This window comes from Anabrus simplex, chromosome 8, assembly GCF_040414725.1.
Source record: "Anabrus simplex isolate iqAnaSimp1 chromosome 8, ASM4041472v1, whole genome shotgun sequence".
NCBI lineage: Eukaryota > Metazoa > Arthropoda > Insecta > Orthoptera > Tettigoniidae > Anabrus > Anabrus simplex.
In genome coordinates this window covers 193,317,134-193,331,101 of record NC_090272.1, presented here as the reverse complement: position 1 = coordinate 193,331,101, position 13,968 = coordinate 193,317,134, and the positions used below count along the sequence as shown (strand labels likewise).

The window sequence follows — 13,968 nt, the reverse complement described above, 5'->3', positions numbered from 1 at the left end:
GAGTCTTTCCTTTACCACTGTTGATGGTAGCATTCAACCACGGTATTCCTTATATGTAGTAAGAAACCAATAAAAGAGCTGTTCTCAACCTGGGAGCGTGTATTGGCGACCATGAGGCTCCTACCTGAGACTGGCATTGTTCCTTTTATTCTTGTGCTAGACTCCTCACCTCCAAATCTTGACTGTGCGAACTCTCTGTGTTCATTAAACGCGGGGTCAGCTTTCACAGACTGCAGAGACATGTCCCTTCTGATACATTAAAGAAAAGCCTGTAATAATAGAACCCGTTAAGCAGTGCCTTGCAAAGCCGACCGCTTCCAGCCAGATGGCTACACGACCGGGTCCACTGCTTCTCATATCGAGAGCTCATCAGTTTGGCTCATGAGGCTGAGTTACCCCCACTGCAGCTCTCAGTTCTTGATTAAAATACCTGGATTGGCCCGGAGTCGAAGCCAGGGCCTACGGGTAAGAGGCGGGTATGCCACCCACTGGGCTGACCTCATAAAATCACCCTAGAAAATGTAGTTTCGGTACTTAACAAGAGCAACGTCAAGTTGAGAAGTTCCGAAGAATTTCTTCTTCTTGGCCCTTTCTCCAGTTACTTAGAGTCGGCACTTGATGTGCATTTAGCTCAGTTTGATAGCCAGATGCCCTTCTTGACGCAAACCCTATCTTCAAAGATGGGGACCTTCCTATGATGAATTCTAGTGCTGAATACGGTGCACACACACACGGAGTAGGAATTAAATAATTTAACGTTAAAAATCCCCCAGCCCACTTGCAATCGAACCAGCGATCCCTCGGATAAAAGGCCATACAGCCATATAGCCATGGAGCCTAGCTGTATGTAGATGAAGAGAAGTGTATCAAGAAACACAGAGACACACATTCCTCTATCTAGAGGAACGAACCATACACAGTTAATATTCCCTGCCCGGCCGGAAATCGAATCCGATATCTTCTTAACCGAACCAGCCAAGAAGCTGGACTTTACTAATTCGTATTTTCTTGTCTGTGGTGATCGTCGTACCCTATTCTTTGGCCGACTTAAGTGACTCAGTCAGTTAATATCTTTGTCCTTTTCCAAATAAATGCCGCAACCTCTTGTCATCGGTTTCCAAGATCTTCTAGAACTCCTGCGAGGGAGGGGAATTCCGAAACTCCGGTGTCTGTGGCAACTGAAATGACATTAAATAAGTGTAATTTTTTAACGTCGTACTCTTGAAGGCAATTTTCCTCTTCTGTTTGTTTGTCCAACCCTTGTCCCGTTTCTCTACGGGTTGAGTATGAGGTGAGATGAATCGGTCCTGGCGGGTTTTTATGACCGGATGCCCTTCCTGACGTCAACCTCATCGGAAGAGTTAATGAGATGAAATGATTGACGTGATATATGATAGTAGGGAGAGCGTGAAACCCGGTGCCGGCACATAGCCAACTCCTGTCGAACAGCACCAAGGGGTCTGCTCAAGGCTTAACGTCTCCATCCGACGGACGAATCAGTATCAACAGCGTCATATGCCCTCACTCCATATGAGCACTGCAGAGAGGTTTGGAATTTAATCCAGGCTTTTGGCACGCAATCTAGTGATAAGAAATTTATACCAACACCTCCCCTACCCTGCCGGCCATCATTCTGATAGTGAAAATTTTTTCAAGCAACGGGACTCGAACCGGCTAACCACGGTGTCAGACCGTTTAGGCTTCAGCGCCTTAACGATTACGGCCACCTGGCGGGCTACAATTTTTTTCCTCTTCTATTTCTTCGGAATACTTTCACTATCTTAGATCTTCTCTTCCCCACCCCCAACATGTCTTGTTATGTGAACTGAAGAATGTTGTTCATTTTCAGAGGAAGGTCTCTTTCTCGCCCTGGATCTGGGAGGGACCAACTTCCGCATGATCCTGTTAGAGCTGGAGCACGGTAAGCTGATCCGAGAAGAGGTGAAGCACTACCACATCGGAGAGGATATGAGGATCGGGTGTGGCGAGAAGCTGTTCGACTACCTCGCCGAGTGCGTGAGCGATTTCGTCAAGGAGCAGAATCTCACTGGAACAACACTGCCCCTCGGTCAGTAATACAGTGCATACATTTTCCAGCACTCTAAATATTTGAAACTCCTGCAATTTCTTAAATACCTCATAAATGTATTATTTTATTTTATGAAATACTTCCTCTCATGCAGAGGCTGCCTTGCGACAAAGTATATTTTTACATTTATTTTTAGAAGAGAAATATATTGAGAAATGTTGAAGGTAACCTAATTGTAACAATGATTTCTTAGAATTATCAGTGAACTCTTTAGGGTTATGATGGCAATCTCCCGTAACGTTGTAACTGGCAGAGACATTTGTTTCCAGAAATTAGCTGACGAGAAGGTTACAGAAGTGAGTGCAAGTGACTAAGATAAAGAGGGTTAATTGTGTATACATTAAGAAACATCCAGAGCGCTAAAGAAAACGTTTTCCCTTTCAGTGATGCTAACAAGGGGCTCATGAAATAATATAGAGTAGTTATTCGGGATGCCACCTGGCTCCTGGCTGAATTGTCAGCTAACTAGTTTTCCGTTTAGAGGGTCTCGGAACCTCCGCCTCAGGGCCACTTAACGTGGCGACCAAGGCGCCCTTAGGCGATTCCTGGCATTGCTTCCACTTTCTTGTTCCAGACTCCTCACTTTCATCTAACTTGTTCGACTTCCCTTGGTCAACTCTTGTTCTTTTCCATCCCCGAAGGTATTAGGTTTGCGAATCCTTGGGAGTTTTTCATTTTCATGTCCTTCGTGGTCCTTGTCTTTGTTTGGTCGATAGGCCTACCTTCATTTTTCGAAGTGTTGCACCCGTTCCATTTTTCCGCTCAGATTTCTGTTAATTTTTTGTGTTTTGCTAGTGTCTTTACATCGCACCGACACAGATAGGTCTTATGGCGACGATGGGATAGGAAAGTCCTAGGAATGTGAAGGAAGTTGCCGTGACCTTTATTAAGTTACAGTCCCAGCATTTGCCTGGTGTTGAAATGGGAAACCACGGAAAACCATCTTTAGGGATGCCGACACTGGGATTCGAACCCACTATCTCCCGGATGCAAACTCACAGCCGCGCGAACCTAACCGCATGGCCAACTCGCCCGGTAGATTTCTATTAATAGAGGATGGTTGCCCAGTTGTACTTCCTCTTAAAACAATAATTACCACCAGCACTACTCTCTCCTTGCTACTCTAACAAAGAGGCAGACTGATGATGATGCTTGTTGTTTAAAGGTGCCTAACGTCTACGTAAGGTTATCGGCCCAAGAGGCAGATTGAAAAACTATGAAGTTACATTAACTGAGTCGACACTGAAAAGTATGACTTCTTTACTCTTTTTTTTAAGAAGGGGAAGGGAGATTTTCAACTGCCGATTTAAAATTGTTTTCTTTTTATTGTTTGCAGTTCCTCTATCGCCTCAAGGGCAGTGTCCTGGAGCGTGAGACTTTGGGTCGGGGGATACAACGGCAGACAATAAAATAAAAACAATCCTAAATCGGCATATAAAGGAACGCTGGTGAACGTATTAGTTATTCCCTCATAATTCTAATTTGTCTGTACCGAGTTTGATAGCTGCAGTCGCTTAAGTGCGGCCAGTATCCAGTATTCGGGAGATAGTGGGTTCGAACAGGGTTGCCAGATACCTGAAATCAAAATAGGGGACAGATGTGCGAAACATACTCTTTTCCAGTTTCTTACTAAGGTATACTATTAACACACTGTGGGATGGTACATAACTTAAGGTCACGGCTGCTTCCTTCCCTCTTCTTGTCTATCCCTTCCGATCTTTCCATCCCCCACAAGGCCACTGTCCAGTATAGCAGCTGAGGCCACCTGGGCGAGGTATCGGTCCTGCGCCACATTTGTATCCCAAGACGCAAAGTCTCATGCTCCAAGACACTGCCCTCGAGGCGATAGAGGAACTCCAAACAATAAAATAAAAACAAATTTTAAAAATCTTCAAACGCACATCCTCCAGTGTTACGGTATGTCTAATTCTTTCATGTCTTCTTTTATTTCTTTTATCCAGAGAGGTGGTTGTCTTTCTTTCCAAAGCTTCTCCAAAATTCTGCGTATTAACCTGTCTTGAGGTGTTCTCAACAGATGGCCAAAGAATGATATTCTCTTCTTTCTTATGAAATCCGTTATAGGTTGCATTTCCTTTATAATACTGATATGTTGTTTTTATTCTTCAAGTCAACATTAATAATTATCGGTACATGTTTCATCCATTATAGTGGACATATTCAGCCAATTTAGGCTATCTATAACGGCTGTTGGAGATGCAATCAACCTTCGTGCTGATGAGTCAACAAACAAATCATAAAAGATGTGTTTAGAGACACAGTAAGGTGATCATCTGTCACAGGGCTAACAATTCCTTTTCACAGGACAATCCAAAACTGGTAAACTGAGTCTGTTTGGACGCTTTAACGGCCAGAATAATAAATATGATATTCTTTAGGTTTTATGACATACGTATACGAAACAAACTCTTGAGAAACTCTGACACAAACCCAAAAGAATATCATGTCTACATTTGAACAGATTACAAACCAAACAAACAAACCCCATGGCACTACAGCCCTTGAAGGGCCTTGGCCTACCAAGCGACCGCTGCTCATCCCGGAGGCCTGCAGATTACGAGGTGTCGTGTGGTCAGTACGACGAATCCTCTCGGCCGTTATTCTTGGCTATCTAGACCGGGGCCGCTACCTCACCGTCAGATAGCTCCTCAATTCTAATCACGCAGGCTGAGTGGGCCTCGTACCAGCCCTCAGGTCCAGCTAAAAATCCCTTACCTGGCCAGGAATCGAACCCGGGGCCTCCGGGTAAGAGGCATGTATGCTACCCCTACACCACGGGGCCGGCGTTTGAACAGATTCCATTCTTTCAAAAAGTACTTGTCATCGATTTTTTGAAAATAATAACTTCACTGAATTTGAGGAGCAAGCAGCTGTAGATACGAGCAGAGTTGTGTAACTAGCCGAACTTATTCCACTGCTAAGGGAGATCTTCATTCAACAGGCATAACGATTAGACGAGGAGTGTACTCTCTGGGCTAATGTGCCATACAGTATGCATGTATTATTTCACAGTATGTCTGTTTTCATTCCAGGTTTCACATTTTCGTTTCCAATGATTCAGAAGGCTCTGGATATTGGGATACTTGTTACATGGACCAAGTCGTTCAACTGCCCGTCCGTGGTCGGACGTGATGCTGTTCAGATGTTACGAGAAGCAATTCACCGCCGTGGAGACACACACGTGGAAGTAGTCGCAGTTCTGAACGATACCACAGGTAAAATATCGATAGTAGTAATCCCCCACAATGCCCCTGTTCAGCATAACCTGGATGAGATACCGGTCCTCCTCGCGAGTTGTATACCTGACCACATGTCTCACGTTCCAAGACAGACTGCCCTTGAGGCGATAAATGTGACATCCCTCGCTGAGTCCGAGGGAAAAACAAACCCTGGAGGGTAAACGGATTAAATAAATAAATAAATAAATAAATAAATAAATCTTACTCTCAGCTCGTATCAAACCTTGAAATTTTGCTAAAAACATCTACGCCCTATAAGAAACTCATTTACCAAACATTCGCTGCGAGCTTTAACTAGAAGGTTCGAAAGTCGAACCTGGAATATGTCATACGAGAACGGTGAGTTAGCAGCGGTTGTATATCCTTGAACAGTTTAAGATGGTAGAGTGAATGGTGGGGGGTGCTCTTGATCGCAGCATTCATACATGCGCTCCGCCGGTTATAAGGGCTGTCCAAACGTAGCTCTGAGATCTCATGTATTGATATGTACTGCTATGTTCCTCGGGATTCCAATTTCGATATCGGAATCTTGCAGTTAAAACTCGCAGTTAAATTTTGGCGAATGAGCTTCATATAGAACATAGATGACTTTAGAAAAATTTCAAGGTAGGTTTCGGTATGAGCTCATTGTTAGATTTCTTGTTTTGTTTTGTATTTCTCTTGGAACTCAATTTCTTTGCATTATATTTCTCTGGATTTAGCTTTGATTTGTATCTCTATAGTGAAGTTCTCCTCAAAGAAGAAATCATAATAAATCCAATTTTTAACAAACATAAAGATTGATGGACTGCTTTTGTAGATTTTTAAAAATGTTCAGCAGCAGTCACCACATTTACATCTTTGTCCATTATATAGTCTTGTCACTTTAACTATAGCTCCCACTATATATTATGTTAGATAGTGGTAAAGTGTTGATGTCCACATCTAGATAACACCAAATAACAATTACGAGGAAGGTCCCACAGGGCAGTGTTATTGGACCTTTATGTTTCCTTTTGTATATAAATGGTATGAGTGAAGAACTGGAATCACAGATAAGATTTTTTTGCAGATGATATTTCACAGTTCAAAAACATTAGGGGAATATGTTTTGTAACGTCTGGTATGTGAACGTTAATTTGGTAGATGGGGTTCCAATGGTCGTACAGCATGCCTTCAGAACTTAGCTACTCAGGGTATGTCAAATCGAAGTTATACTCTACCTGTAGACGTAGCCATGCATTAAACTCTCACGTGACCCCTCAAAACAAAGTGAATAGCGGTGCGTTCGTGTGTCGTTGTGAGGCACACAGACTACTGCGATCTTTTGAGCACGTTGTACGTAAACCAGCAAATCCCATGAGACAAACGAGGTTCAAGTCGCAAGAACCGTCACTTTGATCCAGGAAGGATGGACTTTTCGTCGTGTTGCTGTGGATCTCTGTCTCCGTCAATTTTTCACCCCTTGTGGAATCGCTACAGTGAGACAGGCCAGTTCACAAGGAGGGTTGGACAAGGTCGTGGATACAGGACAACCCCACAGTATGACCGATATCTGACCATCTGTGCGTTGCGGCGTCGTTCAGCAACTGCCAGAGAACTGGGACAAGACCTCAGGAGGGTCAGTGGAGTCACGGTGTCTGACCAGACAGTAAGGAATAGATTAAGAGAAGTGTCCTTACAACCCAGACGTCCTGTTCGAGTGCCCCGTTTAACGCAAAACTTCGCGCAGCTCGTACCCACATCAACTGGCAACTTCGCCAATGGAGGGAGACCTTTGTTGTTCACACACGAGTCCAGATTTCCCCTGACACAGCGTGATGAACGTCAACGTGTATGGAGACGCCGTGGTAAGGTGTACATGCAAATGCTGTCCAGGAAGGCGACCGATTCGGACAAGCTTCTGTGATAGTGTGGAGTGGCAAAAGTATCAATGGCCGAACGGATCTTGTAGTCGTCCGTGGTAATCTTACCGCTACGGAGTACATCCAGCAGATACTGCTACAACATGTGTTGGTTGCTGCATACGGCGTTGGTCCTGAATTCGTACTCTGCACGACAATGCCAGGGTTCATGCCCGCATCACCAGAGCTGTCTTGCGAGAACTGGACATTCAAGAGATGGAATGGCCAGCAGGGAGTCCCGACCTTAATCCCATCCAGCATGAGTGGGATAGGCTTGACAGAAGTGTTCGTTGGGCGTGCTGTTCCACCACAGACTCTCCAAGACCTCCAACAGGCTCTTATTGAAGAATGGAACCTGATACAGCAACGTGACCTCCGTCGATTAATACGGAGCATGCCACGTATGTGCCAAGCTGTGATATATGCTTGTGGAGGACATACACCATACTGAAACTCTCCAACTGTGATAAAAATCCACCCTGGAGGGCTGTTATCACTTTGTTTTCGCCCCTATTTGGACATTTCCGTTTGTGTTCTGAAAATGAACGCGAATCCATCGATGTTCTTTTGTATACTTCAACGGTAAAGAATAAAAGTTTAGTTGGTAATATACCTGGGTGTGAGGTATTGTTTTGTAGAGCATGGCATACGTTCAAAAAAGACATGTTCCCTTAATTTTTGAACTGTGTATAATGTATAGAGTAATAAATGTAGCAAGTAACACGATTGTGAGTGACTACAAAGATACCTTGACAACGTTGTGTAATGGACAGCAGACAATGGTATGATGGTAAACGGGTTGAAAAGTCAGGTTGTAAGTTTCAGAAAGAGGAAAACTGTAAGTTTTAGTTACTGTGTTGATGGGGAGAATTTATGTCTTGGGGATCACTGTAAGTCTTTCTTTCTTAATCCTTTAATCGTGCAGGGCTAGATTTTCTCTCGGACTCGGCGAGGGATCCCACCTCAACAACCTCAAGGGCAGTGTCCTGGAGCGTGAGACTTTGGGTCGGAGTATACAACTGGGGGAGGAGAACCAGTACATCGCCCAGACAACCTCACCTGGTATGCTGAACAGGGGCTTGTGGAGGGATGGGAAGATCGGAAGTGATAGACAAGGAAGAGGGAAGGAAGCGGTCGTGGCCTTAAGTTAGGTACCATCTCGGCATTTGCCTGGAGAAGAAGTGGGAGAACACGGAAAACCACTTCGAGGATGGCTGAGATGGGAATTGAACCCCTCTCTACTCAGTTGGCCTCCCGAGGCTGAGTGGACCCCTTCCAGCCCTCGTACCACTTTTCAAATTTCAGGCAGAGCCGGGTATCGAACCGAGATCTCCTGGGGTGACAGCTAATTAAACTAACCACTACACCACCGAGGCGGACATAACTATGAGTATGGGGGCTAATAGAGGGAAGATCTTCATTGCGAAATTGCATTAATGGTATTGTAAATAGAGGTTGCAGATCTCTTCATATGGTTATGAGGGCATTTAGAGTTCATAGAGGGTGTATAAGTCTCTGGTAAGACTACAGTTAGAGTATGGTTCCAGTGTATGGGACCCTCACTAGGACTACTTGATATGAGAACTGGAAAAGAGCCTAAGGAAAGCAGCACGATTTGTTCTGGGTGGTTTCCGACAAAGGAGTAGTGTACGAAAATGTTGCAAATTTTGGACTGGGAAGACTTGGGAGTTAAGGGGCGAGCTGCGATACCAATATAATGGGTCCATTATCGGACATCATCCAGGCTAACCCATTCCTGTTGCCAGCGTTTCGCTCCAGTGTGTTAATTTGGGCTCGTCAGTTGGTAGATAACACACCTACCAAGATGCATGGCTAGTGCATACCATGGAGGTCTCTGCGTAGGCTATTTGAAGCTACCGGCAGTGCCAATGCACTACGAGAGACTTTGTCTCTTTTCGGGACAAATATTTCAGGTTGCCTAAGGAAATCTGTATGCATATCATTAAGTAGGATATTCCAAGCTGTCAGTGGAGAGATGGCGTCGTGTAACAGTAGTACACAGATAAGCTTGAATGGAGTTTTTAAAGGTAGTAAAGGTTTTTTTCTCAAGTTGCTTTACGTCGCACCGACACAGATAGGTCTTATGGCAATAATTTAAAGGAAATGTTAAGGAGTGGAAAGGAGGTAACTGTGTCCTTAATTAAGGTACAACCCCAGAATTTCCCTGGTGTGAAAATGGGAAACCATGGAAAACCATCTTCAGGGCTGCTGACAGTGTGGTTCGAACCCATTGTCACCCAATTGCAAGCTCACAGCTGCGCGCCCCTAACCGCACAGTCGCTTGCTCGGTTAAGAAAGATCATAATATGAAGATGAAGTTGGAATTCACGATGACAACTTGGGGCACATGTTCATTAAGAGGAAGGGGAATTAGAGATTGGAATAATTTACCAACGGAGATATTTGATAAATTTCCAACTTCTTTGAAATCATTTAAGAAAGGACTAGGTAAACTACTGATGGGGAATCTGTCATCTGGGTGACAGTTCTGAATACAGATCAGTTGTGACTGATTGTTCAAACCCAACTGTGGTTTGTGGTTCTGTAAGAATTCACATACTCATGGTACACTTTTCACACTGTGACATGTGGAAAGCACAGTGCTTTCACAACTTCTAAGGTGGAATGTCTCTTACATCTGGCACCGACAATCTGGCCGCAATCGAAGATGCTGAGATCTTGTGTCGTACCCATACTATGCCCAGGTCTGATGACATTGAAGTCTCGTGTTACGCCTTACTACTAGTGTACATTCACCAGGTCGACCACAGCACCAGTTTGCTAAAGTAACAATTCAACTGTTCATCAGTGTATATATTGAATAACATTTGATATATAGTAACTATGGAAGCAAATAAAGCCCAGAAAGGTGACTGTATCATTTAGGATTACAGTAGATCGGACCCACTACTTCATATACCACACGAGTTGGCATCTTGGTACGAACTGTATAGCTGTGATCTTACATTCAGAAGATGGTGGGTCCAAACCCCACTATCGGCAATGCTGTAGTGTAAATAATCCTTCGTAATTTCCCTTTCTCACATCAGACTTAAGTCTGGGTGTGCCTTAACTAAGTCCATGAGCCCTACCTTCCTAGTCCTACGTGTCCCAGTGTGACTGAAAACCTGTCTGCATTGGTGTGACGCTAAACAACTGCAAAAATAGAAAAAGGAGTTTTGATGGGATGGGTGTGAAAATGGGAAACCACTGAACATCTTCAGGGCTGCCGACAGTGGGGCTCGAACCCACTATCTCCCGGATGCAAGCTCACAGCTGCGCGCCACTAAACGCACAGCCAACTCGCCCGGTCTCTTCTTCTTCTTCTTTCGTAACCCTTAAACAGAAAGCTTCACTTGTCACCCCCTCCCTAGACACACAAAAAATTGAGTCGCTGCTGGTGTACTGCCTAGCTCTTTGTCCTGATCAACTCTGATATTTATTATAGGCTATTATTATAATGTTCTCAATCAATCAATCAATCAATCAATCAATCAATCAATCAATCAATCAATCAATCAATCAATCAATCAATCAATCAATCAATCAATCAATCAATCAATCAATCAATCGGTCGGTCAAGTGGGATTTGAACCCACTATTTCGGGAGTGTAAGCTTGCAGTTGCACGCCGCTAACCGCATGGCCAACTCGGCTAGTCATTTCTCTTGATAACGAAACCCAAAGGCATCTTATACCTTCATGCCCTAACCTGGAGAAAAGATGCTGTCTGGTGGATTTGAGCCTCGACTGGGAAACCAGCTCCCAACTAAAGGGTCCTGTTGGTCCCTTTAGAGAGTCAGATTATTAACTGCCACCTAACACTCAGTGCTGAGGCACTGGTTGGAGGGTCCACCCCCATCCCATAGCAGGTAACCCTGACCAGACATAATGCTTCATAATTCTAATTGTCTAAAATTCTGCCTTCAGGTACTTTGGTCCAAGGAGCGGTGCTGGATAGTCGGACAGCTATCGGACTGATTCTTGGCACGGGCAGCAATGCCTGCTATCTGGAGCGGGCAGATAAAGTGCAACACTGGGAGGTTCAGCGACATGGAGAGAAACAGGTTAGTTTCTTGCACTGGTAATAACATCCATACATTGGTGTTATTCTCAGGATAATTCTAGGAAACAACACAAGGATAAAACATAAATAATAAATTTGTGAGGCTATTGTAGCCTGGTCGCAACCCTTCTTAGGCAAACCCTCTGATGAGGGTGGGTGATGCCTGCTGTGTGAAGTACTGCATGTAGTTGTAGTGGACGAAGTGTTTATATGTGAGTTGTAGAGGTGTATACAGATAGTATCAACACCCAGTCTCTGAACCATTTAATTAACCATTTGTGTTCAAAATCCCATAGTGTGGCCAGGAACAATTGAGAAGCTATCTAACGGTGAGGTAGCAGCCCTGGCTGTAGCACCATTTTGTTTGTTTGTTTGTTTGTAAAAGAATAGCATCAGTGTTGCACTGAAGTTGACTGCTCAGTAAGCCTTTCGAAGCACTCCAATGAGGTAATTCATTCTGTAAAAATACAGGCAGCGAATTTCAGTCCCACTCCCTAAATTAACTCAATTAAGAAACACTGTAACTGTTCCGGTAAAATTAACAGAAGAGAGTAATTTCAAAGGATTAGTTAAGAAGTACAAAGTACAAAATTAGAAACTAAAAAGAGAGAGTTGATCAGTAGCCCTAATCATACCCTCAAATAATGTCAGCAACAGACTTTAGATAAGAATCCGCTAAATCAAACCGCATTCAAAGATTTAAATTTGTATTTGTCAATAATTACTTCCAGTTTTATGTTGTAACTTTCAATGTAACACCATGACAATTTTCCTAGAATCCAAGATTCAGATGGCCACTAATTACAAATGTTTTGGACTTACATACATCAACAGTCAGTGTGATTAAATCTTCAGCCTTATTGCTTCGCTTTCGTGATGGGTCCGCTACCTATCAAAGCAGGCAGATCCTCGGTTGATCTCACGAGGCTTAAGGAATCCCATTCCAGGATTAAAATCCCTGCACTGACTAGAAGCTGAACCCAGAGAATCCCAGTAAGAGACAGGCATGCCTTCCTTACACCACATGGCTGATACATACTTTTCAGGCAAAAAGAACATTGTTTTAGAAAACAAAAAGGTATACAAAAATGACAGGTTAACGAGGCTGTATTTCCGTTAGGTAAATTTGATTCCATATTTGTTTTAACATTCTTCCATTTGTTTTCAGGTCATCATTGACATTGAGTGGGGAGCATTTGGAGACAACGGTGTACTCGATTTCGTTAAAACAGACTATGATCGTCAAGTTGATCAAAACTCTCTCATCAAGAATTCATTTACGTAAGTTTCAGTATTCAATGAGATGATTATGAGGCACTCCTATAATCAAAATTAAATTTGCTGTTGAATTTCTCTTTGTCCTACTCCTTGGCTGAACGGTCAGTGTTCTGCCCTTCGGTACAGAGGGTCCTGGGTTCGATCCCCAGCCAGGTCGAGGGTTTTAATCGCTTCTGATTAATTCTTCTGGCTCAGGGACTGGGTGTTCATGTCTGTCACAATACTCTGCCCTTCATATTTATATAACCACCACAGAAACATGCAGTAGTGATTACTTCCTTCCATATAGCATTGGCATCAAGAAGGTCATCCGGCCGTAAGACAGGGTCAAATCCATATGTGCGACGCAGTTTTCACCCATGACACCACAGGTGTGGAAAAAGCAGAAGAAGAAGAAGATGAAGAAGAATATAACTTTCCTATTAATAATGGCATCAGAGTAATCTGAGACATAAGATTTCTTCAAATGAAATGAAAAGTGCCGGGATATCCCAGAGCGGGTTCAGTTCGCCAGGTGCAGGTCTTTTTATAAATGCCCGTAGGTGAACCGCGTGTCGTGATGAGGATGAAATGATGATGAAGACAACACATACACCCAGCCCCCCGTGCCAGGGAAATTAACCAATGATGGTTAAAATTCCCGACCCTGCCGGGAATCGAACCCGGGACCCCTGTGACCAAAGGCCAGCACGCTAACAATTTAGCCATGGAGCTGGACTAAGATTTCTTCACATAATATGAAAGAAAATATTTTAAAAAGTAATTTATTAAACATTTTATGTTGGCAGCTATAGAAATTACAGCATATTAAAGTTAATTGGAATTTTTTCTCAGCCGGATGATCTTAACTGATGCAAGAATCAAACAGCTTCTCTTTATTACAAGACAAATTACCAAGTAAATATGTAAATTTTTTCATTACAAATTGGAAAAGAAAATATTTTAACTAATATAATTAAGTATTCAGTAGCTATTCTTGAATAACATTTGTATGGATTAGGTACATCATAATAGATAGGCTAGAATAGACATTAACTAAAACATGTAAATAAAAATATATCATTATTCTATGTCCTTAGGCAAACCCACTTTCCGTCAGACTGATTGAATGAATGAATGAATGAATGAATGGATGAATGAATGAATGAATGAATGAATAAATGAATGAATACTCCGTGCAGCTAAGGTTGTCAGGTTTTTGAAATGCTGACAAGGGTCAGGTCATGTCGACATGACATAGACATTTGCTCAAGAAAACACTGTACTGTAATTACATTGTAGGCACAAGTTTTATTAAATAATTTTGCCATTTCATTTTCTACATACAAACTTTAAATCCCGTATTTTCTTCACTTTTAACTATTTTTAATAATGT

The 13,968-nt window shown here is 43.0% G+C and overlaps 1 protein-coding gene across 1 annotated transcript in view; it reads left to right on the top strand.

Annotated features, from left to right (window-relative positions):
- LOC136878952 (hexokinase type 2) overlaps window positions 1–13,968 on the top strand; it is a 288,533-nt gene that overhangs the window by 250,860 nt on the left and 23,705 nt on the right. Inside the window, exons 4-7 of the mRNA XM_067152585.2 lie at window positions 1,850–2,068; window positions 5,140–5,322; window positions 11,180–11,316; window positions 12,484–12,596. Coding sequence (XP_067008686.2) covers window positions 1,850–2,068; window positions 5,140–5,322; window positions 11,180–11,316; window positions 12,484–12,596 — 652 coding nt within the window. The remainder of the gene's footprint in view (window positions 1–1,849; window positions 2,069–5,139; window positions 5,323–11,179; window positions 11,317–12,483; window positions 12,597–13,968) is intronic.